This window comes from Diospyros lotus, chromosome 15 (genome assembly GCF_014633365.1).
Source record: "Diospyros lotus cultivar Yz01 chromosome 15, ASM1463336v1, whole genome shotgun sequence".
Lineage (NCBI taxonomy): Eukaryota > Viridiplantae > Streptophyta > Magnoliopsida > Ericales > Ebenaceae > Diospyros > Diospyros lotus.
This window is the reverse complement of record NC_068352.1, coordinates 8,762,043-8,783,528: the sequence shown is the minus strand read 5'-3', so window position 1 is coordinate 8,783,528 and position 21,486 is coordinate 8,762,043. Positions and strand designations below refer to the sequence as shown.

At 34.7% G+C, this 21,486-nt stretch overlaps 1 protein-coding gene across 2 annotated transcripts in view; it reads right to left on the bottom strand.

The window, feature by feature from the left end:
• The window catches only part of LOC127792219 (uncharacterized), a 36,353-nt gene extending 22,609 nt beyond the window's left edge, over positions 1–13,744 (bottom strand). Inside the window, exons 1-6 of one of the 2 annotated variants that reach the window (XM_052322656.1) lie at positions 13,524–13,744; positions 13,221–13,406; positions 2,180–2,362; positions 966–1,374; positions 614–732; positions 449–526 (exon numbers count right to left, since the gene is read on the bottom strand). In XM_052322656.1, coding sequence (XP_052178616.1) covers positions 449–526; positions 614–732; positions 966–1,374; positions 2,180–2,362; positions 13,221–13,406; positions 13,524–13,643 — 1,095 coding nt within the window. In that variant the 5' untranslated portion in view covers positions 13,644–13,744. The remainder of the gene's footprint in view (positions 1–448; positions 527–613; positions 733–965; positions 1,375–2,179; positions 2,363–13,220; positions 13,407–13,523) is intronic. The other variant, XM_052322657.1, reaches the window with a different exon arrangement.
• Positions 13,745–21,486: the final 7,742 nt, after the last annotated feature.

Genomic DNA, 21,486 nt, shown 5'->3' with positions numbered 1-21,486 from the left:
CATGCAGCTGAGCATAAATACCAGTAAGGATGAAAATATCAAACAGACAACCATGTAAAAATTGCATGACATATAAGCAGTTAAATTCTATGAAAATACCCCAACTAACTCATTAGCTAGGGGTATATGCCCAAAATCCACAAATATGGATTAGACAGCTAGTACATGGGTAGGACACCCACATGTGCAGAGAAGACTATGCTTGAGGTTAATGTAAGAAGGAGATCAAGCAAGACATAGATGCATGTTCCTTTTTCTTAATTAGTTGATCTGCAGTATTCATAATGCTTTGGGTCCTCATCAGCACAGGAGATCACGCCCCTCTCCTAAAAATACCCCTGAGACCAGGGGTATCAAAGTCCAGCAGCATATTTGTATAACAAAAAAACTTCTAAAATTTATTTGGCCAGGATACAAAAAATAAATAAACAAACCAACAGACACAAACCTTGATCCCATCAATAGACTTCAGAATCTCCATTGAAGACATCTTTACTATATGAATTTGATTATTCGCACAAGATATCTGTAAAGGTACATGAATGAGAAGTGGAATACTCATAGCAGAGAAATCTACGATTGATACTAGATCAAGCATGAAAAAAGATCTTACAGAGGAAAGTAAAGGATCTGGAGAATTTATAAAAGATAAAATTGGGGACCCAATTCGGGGTAGAAACTTCTTCTTTCCTGTGTCTAGCTGCCATACCACAAGGACTCCTTCTCTTCCACCTAAATGTGACAAAAGAGGCATTTAAGTAGCAAGTAAAAATTAATATTAAACAAGAAAAAAAGAACTGGAGAAATGTTAAAGTATAAACTCAAAAAGATATTCTACATTGTATAGATTATACAGTGATAGCAATGTTGCAAGTAATCATTAAAATCACAAGAGAATTTATTTTTTAAAGCTTTTCAAACACTACCTTATTTTTTAAAAAGCTTTTTAAATAACTTCTGCACACCTGAATACAGATAGGCACCGTCAGAAGAAAAAAGGAGAAGCTTTACTCCTGCAGAATGCCAATGCCATGTAGAGCATGAATCGGCATCATCATCCCCTCTAACGCCAGGCCTTTCATCGTCATTGTTCATCAATCTTCCATTTATTGTTTTGTCATTAGAACAGAATGTTCTATTACCAAAATCCCTCCAAATTAAGATCCGCCCAGTTACATCCCCTGCCGCTACAATTCTTTCAGTTGGATGAAACGCAAGAGAAGTGAAGTTTTTAGTATGATGCAGCCTTATCTTCTTAACTTCAATGCGTTCAGCATCTTTTCCTGGGACATTCCATATGCGAAGCTTACGTTTGTCTTTGATACCAAAGAACTTACCAGAGGAACAAACTGTTATACTTTCAGGTTCTTTTGTCTGCAAAATCAAAATAACAAGTGTTCATAGAGTGCATAATCATGCAATGCACAAAACTGAAGGACCAGAATTCATCTTGATCTAAGACAAGTGATGAGACTACAATAGTGAAGAACTTAAATCCAAACACGTGTATGGTGATCAGTAGAATATGGAAATCAGTTAGAAGTCATGAACATTTTGCACATGAACTAAGATATATTGCTTAAAGATTGATTAATCATTTTTCACAACCATGTTTACGCTGAGTAATTAGATTTCCTTGTTAATGACATGCATACATATATTGGCTAGTGTTAAAAAGGTAGGACTGCAGTCCGCAGGGCAGGTTATCATACAATTCAATCAAATGTTTCATTGACGATGTGGTGCAGAATACTACTGCATGAGCAGTCCATGTCTTTAATCAACATAAAAATATAAGAATTGGCATAATTATCTACAGGCTACAATTTTCAACCCTCTATTGTGAAAAACTCAGGACATCCCCATCAGTTCCTTTATAACATCACTAATTTAGAACATACTAGTTGTTCCTTCTTAACCACTAATTCATGCAATGATATATATGCCTGTCTTGCTTGTCAAATAAGAAATATATGCCATGATATACATTAATACTATATATAGATAGAGAGAGAAGAGCAGGAGGGAGAGAGAGACTTATGCATAAATTAGTTGTATTTAGTTGAATGCCAAGTTCAACACATTTAGAAAATAAAATAAATAAAATATGATTGAAAATCCAGAAACAACAGAAAGAGAATTAAAGTTCGTGGTTTATCAGAATTTTATCCAGATGCACCTCAGCCAAAGTCACTCCACCAGCTAAACGAGACTTAGTTAAGTTGCATTTCCTAATGTGTCCGTGTAAGGCACCCTGCTTCTTGTCTGGTTGATTTGCATCTCCAGTAGACACATATGCAAAAAGGTCAGGTGTTTTTTCATTGTTCTCTGCTGGTTGGCTGAATAAACTTGGAATTACCTGCTTCCAATGAGAAATTTGCAATTTCAGTAAACGATGAGACAAATTAACATCAGTGAAATAAAGGCATATTTAATTGCTAATTTTACTTTACAAACGCATCACACATGACAGTTTAAATCAACCCAGCATTGTCAATTAGGCTAATAAAGCAGCAGAAGATAACAAATGCAAAATAAAAGCACAATATATTGTTAATTTTACTTTACAAGCTCATCACCAGGACAGTTTAAACTAACCCAGCATTTTCAATTTGGCTAATTATTATTTTTCTTTTGTTTATTCACGACAAGAGGTCCCAAATTTTCTGCATCAAATTTTCCATGAGAGAAATCACCATATTTTCATAGAACCTAAACTTGCTTGGGACAGCAGAGGCAAAAGAATGATAAAATGAATTTACTTACAATACACACGGATGTTGAACAAGGAGTCTACAATAACATTTCCCAAGTTGCAGAGAGAATCCTGACAGAAGAACGGTAAAATAGATCTAAAACACAGCCTAAAGTGACTGGTTCTTCAGCCAAACAGAGGCCAGCATCTGGTTAAGCATCCAGGAACGAGGAAGACAGTTCTGACAGTAAAACTGCTGAAAATTAACCCTAGGGAAAACATTACAGCTGTTTAAATAGTCCTCCTAACTTAACCCACAAGGATTAGGGTTTAGTTTCCTAATTCTGCTGGGCTACACACCTTCTGCTACTCCTATGCCCATAAAGAAAACATGGGTTTAAGATAAGACTCTAAAACCATAACAACATAGTCACCAATAAAAATAACATGACCAGAAAGCTGAAAAATAATAAAATATGTAAACTTAAAAAAAATAACCCTGCTAATAATAATTTTTTTATTGCTCCTGCATCACACACACTCAAAAAATGATTATTTGCTGACAAACATCTTTTTATTTGCTTCTTATTTTCTAACACAGCTAAAAAAGAAAATAAATTCATTTTCTATACAATTCCTTCTACATTTACTTCTCTTTCTACACGACTACAAGCTTCAAACATTGGAAAAATTGTCAATCAATTTCTCCACAAATGGATAGAACAAAAAAGTATACAATTACAGTCCAAGCATTGTACGAATTTAACTCATTATCTGATTCAAGGCCTTGGCAGCCCTTAGAAGACCAAGGAAAAGTGTGGCAACAGGCCAAAAGACTCCCAGCAGACCAGCTGAGACTGCATAAAAGAATCCAAGCTTGGAAGGTCTACAACAGGATGCTACTAGGCCTAACCCAGATCTCCTCAAGTCAGCTAGGCTCAGGAAGGTTCATCCCAGCCCACCCTAAATAAGATCAGCCAGAATTCAAAAAATCTATGCATGAAGATGACAGGAGACTGTTTATTTGAGAGACCTAGCTGACAGCTGACCATGTGGCAGGTTACAGCTTAAAGGAGCTGAAAGGGATGAAGGAATCATTCTTGGTAATATTTGGAACCAACCATTAGTAGAGACTTAGCTGCAGCCGAACATCTTCAGCTCTTGTATAAGATCATCAGAAATTCTTGTCACATTCCTAGGGTTAGCTAGGGTTGTAATAGGAATTAGGGGAGAAATCAGAATTGAAGAATTGAAGGAGGGGAAGAAATCAGCAGAAAGAGAGAGGAATTAGAGAAGAAACGAGAGAGGGATAGAGAAATTAGAAGGGAAGGAAATTCAGTTTCATTTCACATATCCTCTCCAACCTCTTACAAGTACCCTTTATATAGGCCTAGCTAGCTACTAACTAATTCCTAACAGCACCCATGTGCTCCTAACAAACTATTGCAACCCTATTACAATAATACCCTTCTATTGCTCCTAGGGTCATGACAATTCCCTCCACCTTAAAACATTTCTTATCCCCAAAAAATGCCAAACCTCCACAACTTCCCATCTGCCTTTTTCCTTTTCTTCCACAGCTTGGATGGAAAAGTTTTGAAAATTCTTTGTATGCATAGCAAATTTGCAGTAGTTCTCATGTACACCTTGACTGGAACCCACCCAAAATCAATCACTCTCCATTGGTCAAAGTGAACAGCCAAAATCAATCAGTCTTGATGAATGCCTTCAACTGCATGTGGACCATCCAATTTTGACCCCGCCTAGGATAGACGTCACAGGCATGGCCATTCTCAGCTCCAGCTCCAACCTGCTTTATATTCAACTTATCCAACAAGTCAATATTTCATTCCAAATCTGGTTGGTCAACAATGTGAAAACTTAATCTAGGGCAGAACCGAACAAGACAGTTGAGAGAAAAAAAAATGTATCATGTATCTTCAATAACAAGAATGAAAACCACCGCACATAACAAATAAACAGTTGAGCTATTTATATAAATAGCTCAACATACACGGAAGGCAAAACAATATAAAACAAAGTAAAGACAGCAACATACAGCTATATAACTAACTAACTGAAACAACTTAAAACTGCCTCAATTAAGACCAAAATCTGAGGAAAGACTCCAGCCCCAATATCTGTTGCGCCACTCTAATTACAGGCATTGAATTCAGCAACTCCTTTTTCTTTGTGTTTGCTGGCATTTTCCTCTACATGAACCTCTTTTTCAAAGATATCTGATGGTCCCTCTGCATGTGCTACCCTATCCATCAAAGCAGTACCATCCTCGGTTGTTTCTATGGCAGCTCCAATTTGAAGGCGAATCCAACTTAGGCTCGGCAATGTGCTGCTCACTTGGATCGGAAGGCAATTCCGACTAGAGCCGGCAGTCTTGCAATCGAACAAAGGTGGGTCGACCGACGAGCATGCTGGAGAAGCGGACAGGTGTCGTTCATGAGAAGTAAATAGTGGGGTGATGCAAATGGACGTCATTCGTGAGAAGCGACAGTCCATCGAGGAATTAAGCGAACCACCAGGCATCCGCGACTGTAGCGGATGTTTCAAAAAGGCGTGAGTCTGTCAGAGGGTGAAGCAATCTGACGATATAAGCTGCGATTGTCAATGAGCTAGGAGCAAAGCAACATCCGATCGAATTTCAAGAAGTGCAACTGAGAAAGCAAATTCATAACAGCTGATCGTTGGCAACTGTAGTGGACTTAGGCGACTCAGGCAAGAGAGTTTAAAGGAAGTACATGATTAAGGCAGCAGGGCTTGAGGTGACTCCATTGGTCCAGTGGTTGTTGATTGGGTAGCAACTACATTGGCGATCTTGAATTCACTTTGAGCAAAAGGAGATAGCGAAAAGGAAGGCGTGCATGTGAACAAGGTAGCCGATCAATCATGGCCGTTGTGATTCCGAAGGTGAAACAGGACATGTGATTTCAATTGGGGTTCCAAATTTGGTCGTTGCATGCGTAGTCGAAACGGAAGGCGAACTAGACAGGAGTGCGATTTAGTAAGGCGAATTCGAGTAATTGTTGGTGCATACTTGGAAGCAATGCGGGAGATTGATTCTCAGTCGAGAATTCCAATTCCAATAGCAAATCCATTTAGCCTTGACTATGGTTTCAATTTGATTTAAGGGAAGTAGTATCGAAGACGGTTGATTTCCAAAAATTGACTCTGATGCCTGGGGTGATAGACGGCTATCGTAGCATTGAGGTTTAGAGTTTAGGAGGCAGACTCCGTCGGCAAGCTAGCCAGGCGAATTCCGATCCGTTTAGGCTATTGCTAGCCCACATGGTTAATTTCCAAGCAAGGAAGCAACCCTAGGTTTGGACGTTTGAATTGATAAATGAAATTCTAATTTCTCTCTCCAGATTTCTCTCAATCTCCTTCTCGTTTCCCTCTGCAACTCTCCCTCATTCTCTCTAATTTCTTCCCCCATTTCTGTCCAATTTCCCCCTCCAATTGTTCTTTTCTTGGTCTCTGATTTCTCTCAATTTCCAATCCAATCCTAGGCTAAACCCTAGGTACATGACAATTCTCAGTCAATTTTCCTTCTCCATTCTTTCAAGGTGGTGATAACAGGCAATACTATGGATGAAGAAACTAGATCCAAGCAGCTAAAGATAGCCATTAAGGATTGATTCAGACCTACCTGCATATGCAAGCAAATCAGAGGATAAATAAGGGAAGAAATGAATGGAAAATTGACCTATTGCAGCAGCAACCAGGTAGCAGCTCAACTGAACTAGAGGTCAATGAGGGGTTAAGGACTACCCTGCAACTACACCAACCCAAGAACAAAGGGATCTCCAAGCAACCTCCCAAAACCATTAAACTAGATTTTCCTCAATTTTCTAGAAGGGACCCCTCAAAATGGTTCTTCAAAGTAAAACACTACTTTAATTACCATCAAATACCTAAGCAATAAAGAATTCAACTAGTTCCCTTCCACCTTGATAGTGATGCATCCAGTTGGTTCCAACAGATGCTCAACAGCCCTATGTTGAGTTACTGGGGAGTATTTGCAACTGCCCTGCTGGTGAGATTGGCCCTTCACCGTATAATGATCATCCAAGGGCCTAGGCCAATTAACCCAAACCAAGTCTATGTTGGAATACGAAACTCAATTTGAACACCTATCTAGCAAGGCCTACGACCTTGCAGAACCTTTCTTGAAAGGTTGTTTTATTTTTAGTGTGAGAAATGAATTTAGGAAAGAACTCATTGCCCTAAAAAACTGTCCAACACAGTTGTTCTTGGACCCAAATCAGCCCTTACAACAATACATTTTTCCAAAGATTCTAATCAACCCAGACCACCATGAACCCCATTCCTCTATCAAGCATAGTTGTCAAATGCACGTCTAGCCTAAGGATCTATAGGGTGTGTGCCTCACCCTAAGGGGGAAGGCACACATTTTGCACCTTTTGATCACAGTTACCACGAACATGGTACATTTTTGGTTGTGGTACAAGAACAATTGCAGGGTTTCTAGTACACTAATTTTATGGCACGGATAGGGTAGACTTAATTGGCTTGTTATTTTAGGTCATATATGTTTTATAGTTGTATTATACTCAAGACGAAATTAGTTAGATTGACACTTTGCTATGATAGAAGTGGTTTCTATGTTCTTGTACATTTTAGGGAATGAAGCATCCTATGTACACCAAGTTAGGTTTGTATATAATTCAAAATGCAATAGAATATACAAGAAATTGAGGTAGGCAAGCTTCTTTACTCTAATCTTCTTTGAAAATTATTCTGACTTAAGTTTCTTCCCTAGTTTTTAACTGTTTTAACTAAACTCATGCATTGCTTGGAATCCTCATTCTTGGGTTTCCGCCTGCCTTCCTTGTGATCCAGGGACATAAAAGAACTATGATTCAGAATGTGTGATCCAGATCACGGTCCCAAGGAGGTAGGAGAGAACCCGGAAACAATGCTTTTGATGGACTTCTTCACCTCCATTGCTTATCTACAGGTTGGTTCAGGCATGGAACTCTCCCTCTTCTAGCTGCCATTGCAGAACACATCATTCTTTGACTCTTAACACCACTTTGATGCAGTGTGAGGGGAAGAATCAACAAAGCAAGTGAAAAAATTTGGGCTGAAACAGCATAAAATCAAATCTGGAGCAACAATATGAAACTTAGGGTTTAAGAAAACATCAAACATTGAATTAGAATAAAAACGGCTGCCTACAAAGAGTGTTAAAAAAGGCTAAGTATATATTGGTAATGGAATACTTGGGCTGTAGTAAGATATGCAAAAATTATTATCACACTCTTGCAAACAGAACTCACTTTAGATCTGTTTGTGCTACCCATAAAAGAAGCAGATGCATTGAACAAAAATGGATGTATGCTTGACGTCGTAACAGATTATAAGACTGGCAATGGACTTCCAACAGAAAGGAATGCCTGTCCGATTGATTGGGAGCTTCTGGTACAAGGACATCCCCTGAGTTTGAGTGAACTCATGACCTTCCATGGCCTAGATAATATTGCAGACTTTTGGCACTTGAAGTCTGCCCATCCCATTCAGGAGCAGAAGGTAATACCTACAGCAGCCTTCCTAAAATGAGAGACCCTATTGGAGACCACTGGAACTGTCATCAAGAAGCCTAAGCACATGCCACCCTATAGAGTTATCAACCACCAGATTACCCTATGTTTAGTAACCAAATCCATCAGTGTAAAACCATACAAATACCTCTATTTTTAAATGAGAGAACTTGAAAGATAGGTGCTAGAAGGGGAGATCAATTAAGTCAATAGACCAAGTCACACCCTATCTTCACCTGTCCTACAGGCCAAGGAATGGATCCTACAGGTTTCGTGCAGATCACGGAGCACTTGAATTCAACCAAGGCCAAGGGAAGCTTTTCCACCTACTATTGATAAACAGTAGGAACAGCTTCATGGAGCCTCAGTATTCTCAAAACTGGACCTTAGATCTGAGTATCACCAAATCAGAGCACACCATGTAGGCATAAGCCACTATATTTTCAAGATACATCAGGGGCAATCTAAGTTCTTGGTGATGCCCTTCACCCTAACCAATGCCTAAGCCAACCTTCCACGCTCTCATGAACTAGATTTTCAATCTCATTTTAAGGAGTCCTATAGCAGTTCTGTTTGATGAGATCCTGATATGCAGCACTTCCATTGAGAAGTATTTGGAGCATCTACAACCTGTACTGAAGTTGAGGGAGAATGACCTCTATCCTAAACTCACTGTGTATTAGTAGAGCCTAACAGACAAAAGTAGCTATTATGGTGGATTGACCAGTCCTACAAACCTTGAAGCAATTCTTTGGCTTCCCTGGCAACTACAACAGATTCACCAAACATTATGCTGGCATTACTGTTCCTCACACCAACCTCTTAAGAAGGGTGCCTTTCAAAGGTCAAAAGCAACCAATGTTATCTGTTATAGCTTTAAGAGAGCGATGATAGAAGCCCTAGCATTGGCCTCACCAAACTTTGATGAACCTTTACAGATAGGGACTAACGCTTCAAACCACTGAGAGTGGTAGCTAAGGTAGAATGAGCTCAGCTAGTAAGAACATCACTTTTAAGAAGCCACAAGGTCAAACCACACCCACTTCCCTCACATGTGGTCAAGAGATGAAACCACTTGTGATAGTGGTTACTACCTAAACACCGTTCAGAAGGCCCAAATCACTTTTATGCCTTAAGTAGGTCAGGCATAGATACAACTATGACTCATTAAAGGATGGCCTAAACATCAACAAATATAGAGAAGCTATATGATGTAATTCCAAGCAATGGAAGAAGTGGACAGGGGCAAATCCACACCCTTGTCTCAGTGCACAGAACTTTTCGGTTCATTTATCATTTGTAGGTTAAGTTTTAGCTTAATTCTACTTTGACCCCACTAAAAAAATGAAATAAATATAATTGAGCCATTGAAAAATAAAAAATTGTTAATTGGCCCAACTTATTAGAAAATTAGTATTTGCCCTTGTAGCAAATAAAAATACTCAATTGTTAATTTTAAAATGTTGATATAACTTTGTGAAACTAAATTAGTCTAACAATATAATTTGTGAAACTAAATTATATTTTATAACTTTTGTGAAACTAAATTAGTCTAACAAATTAGTCTTTTAAAATGTTGATATATTTTATAACTTTTGTCTACTTGACAAGTAGGGCTTATATTCAAGATCAAGACAACCTTTTATCCAAGACTGACTTTTCTCCTATCTTCTTTTAAATAACATAAGCCCACTTTTTATTTTACAAGGAGAGTAATAAAGAGAGAAAAAAACAAGAGTCGTGGAAAAGGAGATAAGAAGTAAGAGAGATAAAGTATAATCTTTAATGTGATTTTAATTAATAAATGAGGTATATCAATTATTAATTCACTAATATTAAATTAGAAATTCTTTAGCTTTGCATTTAGATTTCGTAATAATCTATTGCTCGCTAAACAGATAGGACATTAGAGATTATGCTATTTATGATTTGATTTTTATTGAATTGATATTTTTGGGTGCCTTTCATTACATTTGGATTATTTAAAATTATAGTTAACAACGTTAATAATGAAACAATTACACAATGCTTTCAAAATACAGAAACTCAATGAGAACTATTTTAAGAGTATTTTTGTACAATTAAAATATTATTAGAAGAATAGATTTTTTATGATTACTTTACTTTATTTGATAGCTATGCTTAATTGACCTTAAAGATGTGCACAGTTGGATTTGGAAGAATTTATAAACCAAACCATAACTTTCTATTTGCATATATTTTAAACTAACTCAAATCATTTTTATATAAATTAAGAAATTATATAAAAAAATTTACTTGCCTAATTTATTTGTATAAAATTTCTATACAAATTTTCAAAAAAATATCTACAAATATTATCATTAAAATATTTTTGCTACAAGATCTATTGGTTAGGTAAATACATAATAAATTTTATTTAACACATATGATTTGGCTTCAGGTATTTAGTAACACAAACTGAAATCAAAAGGTAAACCATATTTCCCAAAATTTACAAACTAAATTATGTTTAAAAAAATTTTAAACCAAACTAAACAATTCAGTTTGGTTGAATGATTTGAACCAAATTATGCACACGTTTGACCCACTAGACTAAAATCCTGCCTTCACCACAGGAGGTAACATTTGTTAGGTAGCAAGTTAACTGATCAGTGTAAGTCTCAAGAGTCTCATCACTCAAGTGATTCAAACCCCTAAACAGAAAAACTATCTAAGCAAACTATTTGGAATCAAGTACAACATCACTTACAGGCAAGACAAGAAAAATTCAATGACATATGCATTATCTATAAGAGATATCTTAATTGACAAGAAAACCAGATGCAAGAAAGACAATTCGTGTTAACAAAATCACATCTGACTAGTGATAATTTGGACCAAATTAAGGAGAATAAGATTGATGCCAGGATACTAGACTTAAACAAGTGCAAGAGGAAAAGGCTCCAACTAGATATTATTGCCACAATGGTATGATCTACTAGAAGAGATGGATCAAACTATGAACCAACTCTCCTTTAAGGAAAAATGTTCAATAAGAATTCCATGGATCTCCCCTAGATGGTCATGTAGGGTGCAATGAACTTTCCTAAAAATTTCTACAAAATTTTACTTAGTCCGAAATGACAGAGGATGTCAAGAATTCTCCAATATGTGTAGCAGTTTTCAGGCTGAGAAATGCACCATCTCCAAGCCTATTGAACTATTATAGCCCCTTCTATCCCTGATAAGGTTTGAGGAGGTAAGCATAGATTCAATATTAGTCTACCTACCCCTAAGGAAATTCTGTGATACTAGCTGTGATGAAAGCTCTAACTGATTATGTACATTTTGGTCAATCTACAATCTTTCATAGGTGCCTAAGTAATAAATTAGAGCTTGCATCTCAAAAAATCCCATGGACTAGTTTTCCTACCTATCCTGGGTTGAACTTCGTTCTGACAAAGCTGATACCCTAGAAATTATGGTGAACCCTTCCAAGTCTTCTTCAGTGGACCTCCTCCAAGCATTCTTGAGTACATCTAGGAGTCCACCTCTACTGGAAACATGGACAGAGCCCTCACTGATAGAACTCTCATATTAAGACGGCATGAGATCAGCTTGTAAAGAGACCAATTAAGGATGCAAAATCAAGCCAACCAACACAAGACCCCTAGAGAATAGATTTTGGTCTATAGACAACAGTCCTTAGCTAAAAGGATGAGCAACAAGCATTGGAAGAGGTTATTTGGGCCATACCATGTCCTACAATAGATTGGAAAGGTGGCTTATAGCTAGATTTGCCCCACACCAGTAAAATCCACCCAGTCTCCCACAGCACATTGCTAAAACCTTTCCAAGGGCTCCAAGCTCCAGGCATCCATGTTCAGTTGTCTAACTACAATAACAAACCAATATACTCCTACTACTGGGTATTCTGAATCAAAGGTAGAACCTACACAAAGGGAGACTAGTCCAGCAAGTTCACGTGTTAAGGATGGGGGCCAATGGTGGAAGCTACCGAAGAGGATGTTCATCAATTTTCCGATATCTCTACCTTAAACTTGAAGACAAGGTTGTTTTTGAAAAAGAAGGGAATGATAAAAAGGGTTGCTACAGCCCTTGGATTGAGTCATGTTTAAGCATAGTAGCAGGAAGAAAGAATGCTGGCAGAGGATGACCTGGGAGGACCAGGAGGGGCTACAGGGGGGATCCAGGGTTGGAAAGCTTAGACAGGATGCTACTATTCCTAACAAAACTCTCACAAAGTCCTAGGCTCAGGAAGGCTCAGCTCAATCCACCCTTAAGATGATCAGCAAGGATTAGAAAAACCAGTGATTGAAAGAAATGTTTTCTCTAATACTTTTATTTGGGAAGGGGGCAGAGGAGGAAAAAGTAAATAATAGAAAGGGACAGAAGGAGAATATAAGTAACATAAAGATTGTTACATTCACCTTGTTTGGGAAGGAGGGAATGTAAAGAAGTGTAACATAGCCTTAATTTGCTTGAATAGAGAATAGTAGGGAAGAAAAAGAGTCACAAAAATAAAATGACAATTATACCCTTCAGATACATAATACAAGGCATAAAAAGTTGAATTTAATTACAACATATTGTAACTTATCATGTGGGAGGTTAGCATTTAAAGGACATGAAAGGGGTGAAGGAAACATTCTTGTTATTAATTGTAACCAACAGATAGTTACTGGAGACTTAGATGCGGCTCATAATATATCTCAGCAGGTTCTTATGATAGGATCATCAGAAATTATCGATCTCAATTTCCTTTCTCCATTACCGGCTCAAATACAATGACTCTTTTCTATTAAAACATTATCATTACCAAGCGTTCATCAGGTTTTACAGACTTCAATCAACATACACAATCCAAAAAAAAGAGAGAGAAAAAATAAAACTTCACAATCAACCAAATTGTCCATAATTCTCTCTAGCGAATCAAAAAAACAGAAACGAAAGGCCAATTTTACCATCGACAAAATTGGAAATCGTATATCGACGGTTTTCATCAGTTCCGGCACTGAAAAATCCCAGTACCGAATGGTGCCATCCAACGAGGCGGTCCAGCAATAGCACAAGATTTTATTTGCAGGAACCGAAGCTGGCACCACTATTACCGACGTTACCCGCGCTTTGTGTCCTTCCAACTCTGCTATCTGAAAATCAAAAACAGAAAACCAAAAAATTGAAACATTCGGTTGAACAAAGAAGCTTCAATGTCTGTCGATGGTTTTAACAACAAAAGGCCAAGAAATCGGAAGTGCAAATTGAACCTGTAAACCAGTGGAGATGCTGAAGATAGAGACGGTGTTTCCGGCGCATACTAGCAGTTTCTTGGCGTCGTTCGAGAACGCCGGCGGCGAAGAAACAAAGCTTTTCCCCCCTCGAATCATCCTCTCTCTATCTCTCTCCCTCTCCTAGACAATTGGATGCAAAACAAAGCAGCGCAAAACGTTTGCTTCTTGCAAACCCCTAAACCCTAGTGCGGTTTGGTCTCCTGTTTTCTATCATTTTGTTATTATTTTGCTTCTTATATTTTTATTTTGCTATTTTATTTTCATATTTTGTATTGAATTAGAGACTTCCTTCAGTTTTAAAATTTATTTTTTATTTTATTTTTATAATAAAAAATATTAACATTTTTTTTATTTTTTTTAATTTAATTATGTCAAAAAGAGTTAAAAGGATGACAAACTAATCAAGTGGTTAACAAATATCTTATAGTTTAACTTCTCAAAATAGCTTAGATGGTCCACCACACATAATTGAGAGATTAGGATAATATGAAATCATGGATTTGAATCTGTCTCTATTTGGGATTGTGTAATTTTTGTTTCTTTCTGAAAGGCCAAACTTCTAGATTTCAAGAAGAGATGAACTAGTCTATTCATCTAGTATTATTGAATAGATGGACTGGAATTTTAAAAATAGTAAGATAAGTTGAGATCAAACATTATCTGTGATAGAGAGACTTCTTAAATTTTCCATATAACAAAAAAAAATCATAATTTAATGATTGATAAAACGTAAAAAATAAACATCTATGACTAAAATAAAAACTTAAATAATATTAAGTTTACCATATTAATTCATGTCATTTTTTTATCAAAAAGTTTAATGAAAAATATTTGTTGTATACACTTGAAAGATCAACCATTTTATAGCCCGAAACAATTGCGATGTAATTGTAAATTCCCACCTAATTTTCAAGTTTACTCCAATATTTGTCATTTATTATTGTATTTGTGAAATTAAAATGCAATTTGTTTCTCATGATGAACACATAGAAGACCATGATAAACCATATCCAACAACATTGTCTCTCGTGCATTTGCATTGACTTTTTCACAATGTTCTAACATCTACCATGTGGCAATTTATGGACTAAAAAGAACGCCCTTAATGAAAACTCAAAATGATAAGAAGGGAAATTAAAAAGTATTTTTTTAATTAGAATAAATAACTACATAGCACTTATGTCTAAGGGAAGAGAGAGAGAGAGAAAAAGAATATTAAGGAGTTAAGTTATATATAACACTCTTATTATAATACCCCATGAGGCTAAGATCAGTTTCAAAAAATGATTTTAGAAAAGCTAGTATATATATTGAGAATAGTAAGGAATAAAACAATACTAGTCGGATATTTTTTAGGTTGAATATAAATAAAGAATTTTCAGATTAAATGTGCTTGAACTAGGGTAACTCAAGAATGAGTGACCTTTAGGAAGTTCACATAACCCTATCAATGTAAGTTAATCTAATTCTTCCTATCACTCGATACAAAATATTACACTTATCATTGTCGACAAAGATGTGAGGGGATGATCAGTCAATGGAAAAATAATGGGTTGTCGTACAACAACCCAAGCTTCACCTCAACCAACCTATTACAACAGCAATCTCGTTGGTTGATTGCCTAAAGTTCAATAACTGGCTCAATGACATAGACTCTATAATCTCAATTAAGTATGTTTACAACAATAGCTTAATTAATAGGCAGCAAAAACTTACCTCCAACCATGGCTAATATTAGCAAAATGAGCTAAATCACTAAATCTTCACATCTAGATTGACCAGAGCACAATGGATATTCTTTTTTTTTTTTAGGTCATCTAAATTTGGGATCTGTTGGGATATTTATATTATTCTTCCCACTAAAGAGTTGGTTACCACCTAAATAGTTAAACATAGGTGAAAAAAATGATAGACCACTTATGGAGATAATGTTGAGCCAACTTACTTTATTCAAGTTCTAATTAAGCTTTGATGATTAATAAAAAATGATATTTTGAATAAATATACTAATTGTAGTATTGAATTATTTTGTATTAATTTATAAAGTATTTTTTATAGTATATGTATTACAAAAAATATTATTTTCTACTAAAATTATTTTTCAAGTAATTTTAAAATGCATAATTTTTTTATATAAAAATATATTTTCAAAATGCTATAGTAATTTTACTGTTGCTACAGTAATCTAACTACAGTGCTGTTATAGTCTTTCAACAAAATGCCTATAAATTCCCCAAACTCGTTTTGAAGATCAAGAATTGCACATATTGTATATTCAAAGCACCCAAAAGCTTTCAAACACTCTCAAACTAATTTTCAAGCAATTCAAGCTCTCAAAACTTTATTGTTCATCCATCAAAGAGTCACAAGACAAGATGAGAAAAAGATTTTCAAGTCAACTACAAATTTATCCATCATATTTGAGGTCACCAATTTATTTATTCATTTAAATATTATTATCTTGTATAATTTGTTTTTAATTGCTTATTTATTTGTGTCCAAGTGTAAACAATTATTTGTAAACATTTAAACTATTGTAGTGGATTGTATAAATTTCTTAAAACCATTAAAATTTAGGTAAATTTAGTTTTCAAGGTAAATTATGGAGAAAATATTGGTGTAGTGGTTACCTAGAACCTATTGTAATCTAAGAGTGTATCTAGTTTTTAATGTGACATAATGTAGAAACATTGGTGAGATTGATTTAGTAGAACCCCAATGATGGTTAAACCTTGGAAGAGTGAAGTAGGTGTGTGTGGAGATACCGAATCACTATAAATTGCCTACTATTTCATTTTATTTATTTTTGTTATATCTTGTGACTTACATTTATTATTAATCTCAAATATCATTTATTATAATTATAAAATATATATTCTCCAATAAAATCATTAATTAAGGATATTTATTAAAATTACAAAAAAAACTTTAATAACTCAATTCACCCCATCTCTTGAACGACCATACCCTAAGTACCTACAAATAAGATTCAATAATTGAATAAGATTTTGTAACCATAATAAATCTTTTCATGTAGCTAAACATTAAATTTAAAATTTAAATCTAACATTCTCCCACTGGGTTCAAACATTTTCACCACAAATCATGACAGTGAGTTCTCTATTAAATGACTATTACCTTGTATTACAATGTGAACTTACAATTTTGAATAAACCCCATATGTGGTACTATAAATTGTATAAATAAGTCTCAAATTCTTATTCTAGACCCTCCCAAAACAATTGTAATTCTCAACAGATAAGTATATAAAACTAAAATGGGAAGACAAATTAAACATTAATATTCAAAGCTTGCAAACTACATGTGTAAATTACCTCAAAATCAAACAGAAACAATAAATCCTCAATGCCTTGGAGATGGAGTCCACAATTCTAAGCCTAGAAAAACCAAACACCCTATGATGTTGCCTCAAAACAAGAAATGGACTCAACTTCCATGGTAGAAGTAACAACACAAGATTACTTGATACTTCTCCAAGATACTTTTCCTTTAGCAAAAAGGAAAATGTATCCAAACATTGATTTATGAGAGTCAACACACTTTATAGAAAAGTTCAAATATCTAATGACCTCCAAAAGATCAGAACATTTATATGTAAGAATGCAATAAGTGGTTTCTTGAAGGTATCTCATCACTTTCTTTGTAGCTCCCTAATGATCTAATTTTGGACTACTTTGATATCTTCCCAATATTCCAACAGTAAAAGAAAATGTCAGGTCCTATACAAGCCTCAGTGTACATAAGGCTTTTGATAGTTGAAAGATAATGAATATTCCTTATATGTTCCCTGTCAAGATCTTTTTAGGGACATGGATTCAAAGAACTTGTCACCTTTCACGATGGGAGTTATAAATGATGAACAATCTTTCATTTGAAATCTCTCAAAAATTTTATTGATATAGGTTTCTCAAGACTTGAAACACCTCAAGGTTTATCTCTATGAATTTTAATGGCAATGACATAAGATGCCTCACCCATACCTTTTATATCAAAATGTTGAGAGCGAAATTATTTCACCTCATGCAACAAACTTATATAATTAGTTGTAAGGACAATATCATTTACATACAAAATGAGAAAGACGAATCTTACTCCCACTAACCTTGTGGTATATAAATTGGTCCATAATGTTCTCAATGAAACCAAATGAAAAGATAACATAATGAAACTTCACGTACCACTATCGTGAGGCTTACTTCAATCCATAAATGGACCTTTTGAGCTTTTAAACTAAATGATTTCCATTACTAGAGAAAAACCCCTTCGGTTGCTTCATATAAACTTCTTTTTTTAGATCACCATTAAGGAAGGTCATTTTCACATCCATTTGATTTAATTCTAAGTCAAAATAGGCAACTAATGCCATAATGATACAGAAGGAATCTTTCTTAAAAATAGGAGAGAATGTCTCTCGGTAATCAATCATTTCCTTTACATGAATCCTTGAGTAACAAGTCTATCTTTGTATCTTTCAATGTTCCTTAATGAGTCTCATTTGGTTTTGAATACCCATTTACAGCCAATGGTCTTTGCCTTATTAAGCAACTCAACCAAATCCTAAATCCATTATTTTTCATAGAATCCATCTCATCCTTTATGGCATCATACCGCAATTTAGAATTACCATTACTCATAGCTTGTGAAAACATTTAAAGGTCATCATCCACACCAATGTCATAGTCAAATTCATTTAGGTAAACAATATAATCATTAGAAATTGTTGATTTCTTCTTTTTAGTTAATTAACTTAATGTCGAGTCAATAATCTCTTGTTGAGTTCACTCAATAAGATCCACCTCTTGCGGGGATTGTTACTCAACAAGTTCATCCTCTTATGGAGGTTGTTGCTCAATGGGATCTATTGAGTTGTTGAGTCATTTGTTAAGTTTTGATGTGATGAGAAAATGAGAATATGGTTATTAATGATGATAAACAAAACAATGCATTAGAGATAGAAGATGATAAAAGTGTAGTCGAGTAAGGTAAGTAATTAATCGAGTATATCAAAACATTAATCAAGTACAAAATCGTTGTCGAGTAATATGACATATCAAGTCTATGAATTCATCCTCTTAATTGAGTATAATGTCATTAGTAATAGAGTCATTAGTAATTATATGTCATTATAATTATATGTGCCCCATTTTATAATTGAGTGAAATTCTTCTCTACTTGAGTAATGAATTCATTTAAAGTAAGTTTGTAAGCTGAATGAATTAGGCTTACCTTTTTCAATTGAGTAAAATACATTTGTAATCAAGTAAGTCAATTCTGCCTAAGAGATAATTGATTAAAGATTGAAATGTATTCGATTAAGTATGAATCCATACTCAACTAAATATGCCTTTGTAATCAAGTGATTATAGCAAGTTTTTGGTCAAACAAAATTAATCAAGTACTTAAAATTTGTAATCGAGTAAATGACAGAACATAGACAATTAAATAAAATTTTGTAATTGAGTGTTTAATGTAAGTCTATGTGTACTAATTATAATTGAGTACCAAATATTTGTAATCAAGTAAACATCTAGAAGTACTCGAGTAAACTTTAGTTGTAATTGAGTACTTATTCTCCAATAACTTGTTGAGTTTCTAAAACTTTGATATAATTGAGTATTTGAATTTGTAATCGAGTAAAAGATAGAACATAATCGATTAAATTCAACATTTCAATTGAGTAAGCTTTACAATTTTTTTTCGCAAAATTTTTAATCGAGTATAATCATTTTGTAATCGAGTAAATCCAAAAAGTAGTTGAATACAAACTAAATGCACTTGAGTATTTTTAAAAATTAGTCTATTAAAGTGTAATTTGTAATCGAGTTATTGATGCCAAAAATATAATAATTGAGATTTGTAATGTAGGAATGCTGCAGCCACAGTGGAGCGAGGTGAATAACTGGCAGGTGTTTGCTCATGGAAAGATGCAGCAGGTAGATCTAGTCTTTAATTTCTTGATAGGAGTGTCAAATATGCCCTTGGGTGTACTTCTGGCAGAAGAGTAATCCATCTGAGAGTAGTTTTTTGTGTGTTTGAGGCATAACTGTGTTAGTGATAGTGCCCTAGATGTTAGATTTACATTACATGGGATTTATGTGAATGACACTCTTGATTTGTTAATTCAATTAATGGCGAAAATATCCCAAGAAGGAGGGGGGGTGAATTGGGATATCTATAAATTTTAAATTTTAATAGCACTATGTAGAGGAAGAAAATGATGGTTTCAAAATGCACGATATATGTTTCAAAACTAAATTTTCTATTTGACAGGTTTCGAAATAAATAATCAATGTTTCAAAATAAAAGTCTCTATTAGGGCAGGTTTCGAAATGTGGATGCAATGTTTTGAAATAAGACTTTATGATTTTGGATATTTTGAAATCTTAAGCTTGTAATTCAAAAACTCAATTTTACCAAAGTAATGACTTTCTTGAAAAACAATAGGTGACAATGTTTATAATCAATTTTACTAGCTTGTTTTGGTTAAAAAAATGTTTTTAACTTTTAACAAAATACCTAAAAATGATTGAACAATGGACAATAAAGAAAATAGAAATGAGAAGACGAGATTTTTAGAGTGGTTCGACACCAAGTCCTAGTCCACTACTTTAAAGTCTCCCCACTTGAAGGATTTTTTGTTCCAAACACTATCAATCAAGATAAACAAGAGTTTTAATTGAACAGATTGTTCTTGAGATTTATTAATGGGCAAGGCATATGCCAATCGGATTGGAAATTGAGGTATTGTCATTTGGAAAGTGTAGGTTTTAACTAACCTATTATCTCGACCAAACACAGATCAAGCGCAGTAAACAAAAACAAAAGATTTCAAACCATAACTCACACACATAAATAGCGACACAATGAGATACGTGTTCAGATCAATAGATTCTACTCACGGCAGAGGCTTCGCCTCTAGTCAATGCACTAGATTTCTCAAGTTTATAATCGATTACAAGATCATCAAAAGGAAGTAAAAAACAATATTGAAAAAACACAACTGAAACAGAAACCAAAGACAAGAATAAGCGAATATATGTTCTGTACCGATCTCAAGATCAGGCTTCAGATACGTTCTTTTAGCCAACCAATCTCTCACGCCTTAGGCGTTTAAAACAACATAGAGATTAAGTAATAAAGCCACTTACCATACGATCTTACCATGGAAACAACCAACCAACCGATCAAAATCAGAAATCAGAAAGAAGGATTCACAAGATGTGTCTCACTTCGATAATCACCGAATTAGGTTTCAAGAAAAGAGAGAGTACAATTTGACGAGATTAGGGCATCTTACCACCCTTATATAGCATCATCAAATGGACAGAAATGGGCTGCGCCAACAGTAGATGTAACACGAAAATAATACTGACATAGGCTCGGCCTATAGCAAACTCAGCCCACATGATATATATATATATCAATAGAAATGTATAAAAATTAAATTCAATTAACATGAATATAATATGATTCTCAATTTCATATAATAGCATCCAATCATTTTAATAAATCAAAATACAAATGGAAAAATATTTAAACAATTTTGAATCACACAAAATCAACAAAAAGGCATTTCTGAAGAAGATGGTGTCAAAGATATCCTTGGTATGAATACTAAATTGCCAAACTTTTCTCCAATTAAAATTTGAGCTTCAATTATGCGAGTGTCGCACCTAGTAACCATCAATCTTGTACGATTACATAGTCAATCTTTTGGTGCAATGTTTCTCAATAATATTATAGGACAGCCCATTTTCAACTTTAACTTAAAAGTTAGCAGCCCTAGAGGATCTAGTGAATTTAAATATTTATTAGGATATCTATCTGTAATGGTATGATCAATTTCATTATCTTCAGACATTTTATCTGTTGTAAGATAAGCACATAATCTCCCTGAAAAGATATTCAACGTAGTAGT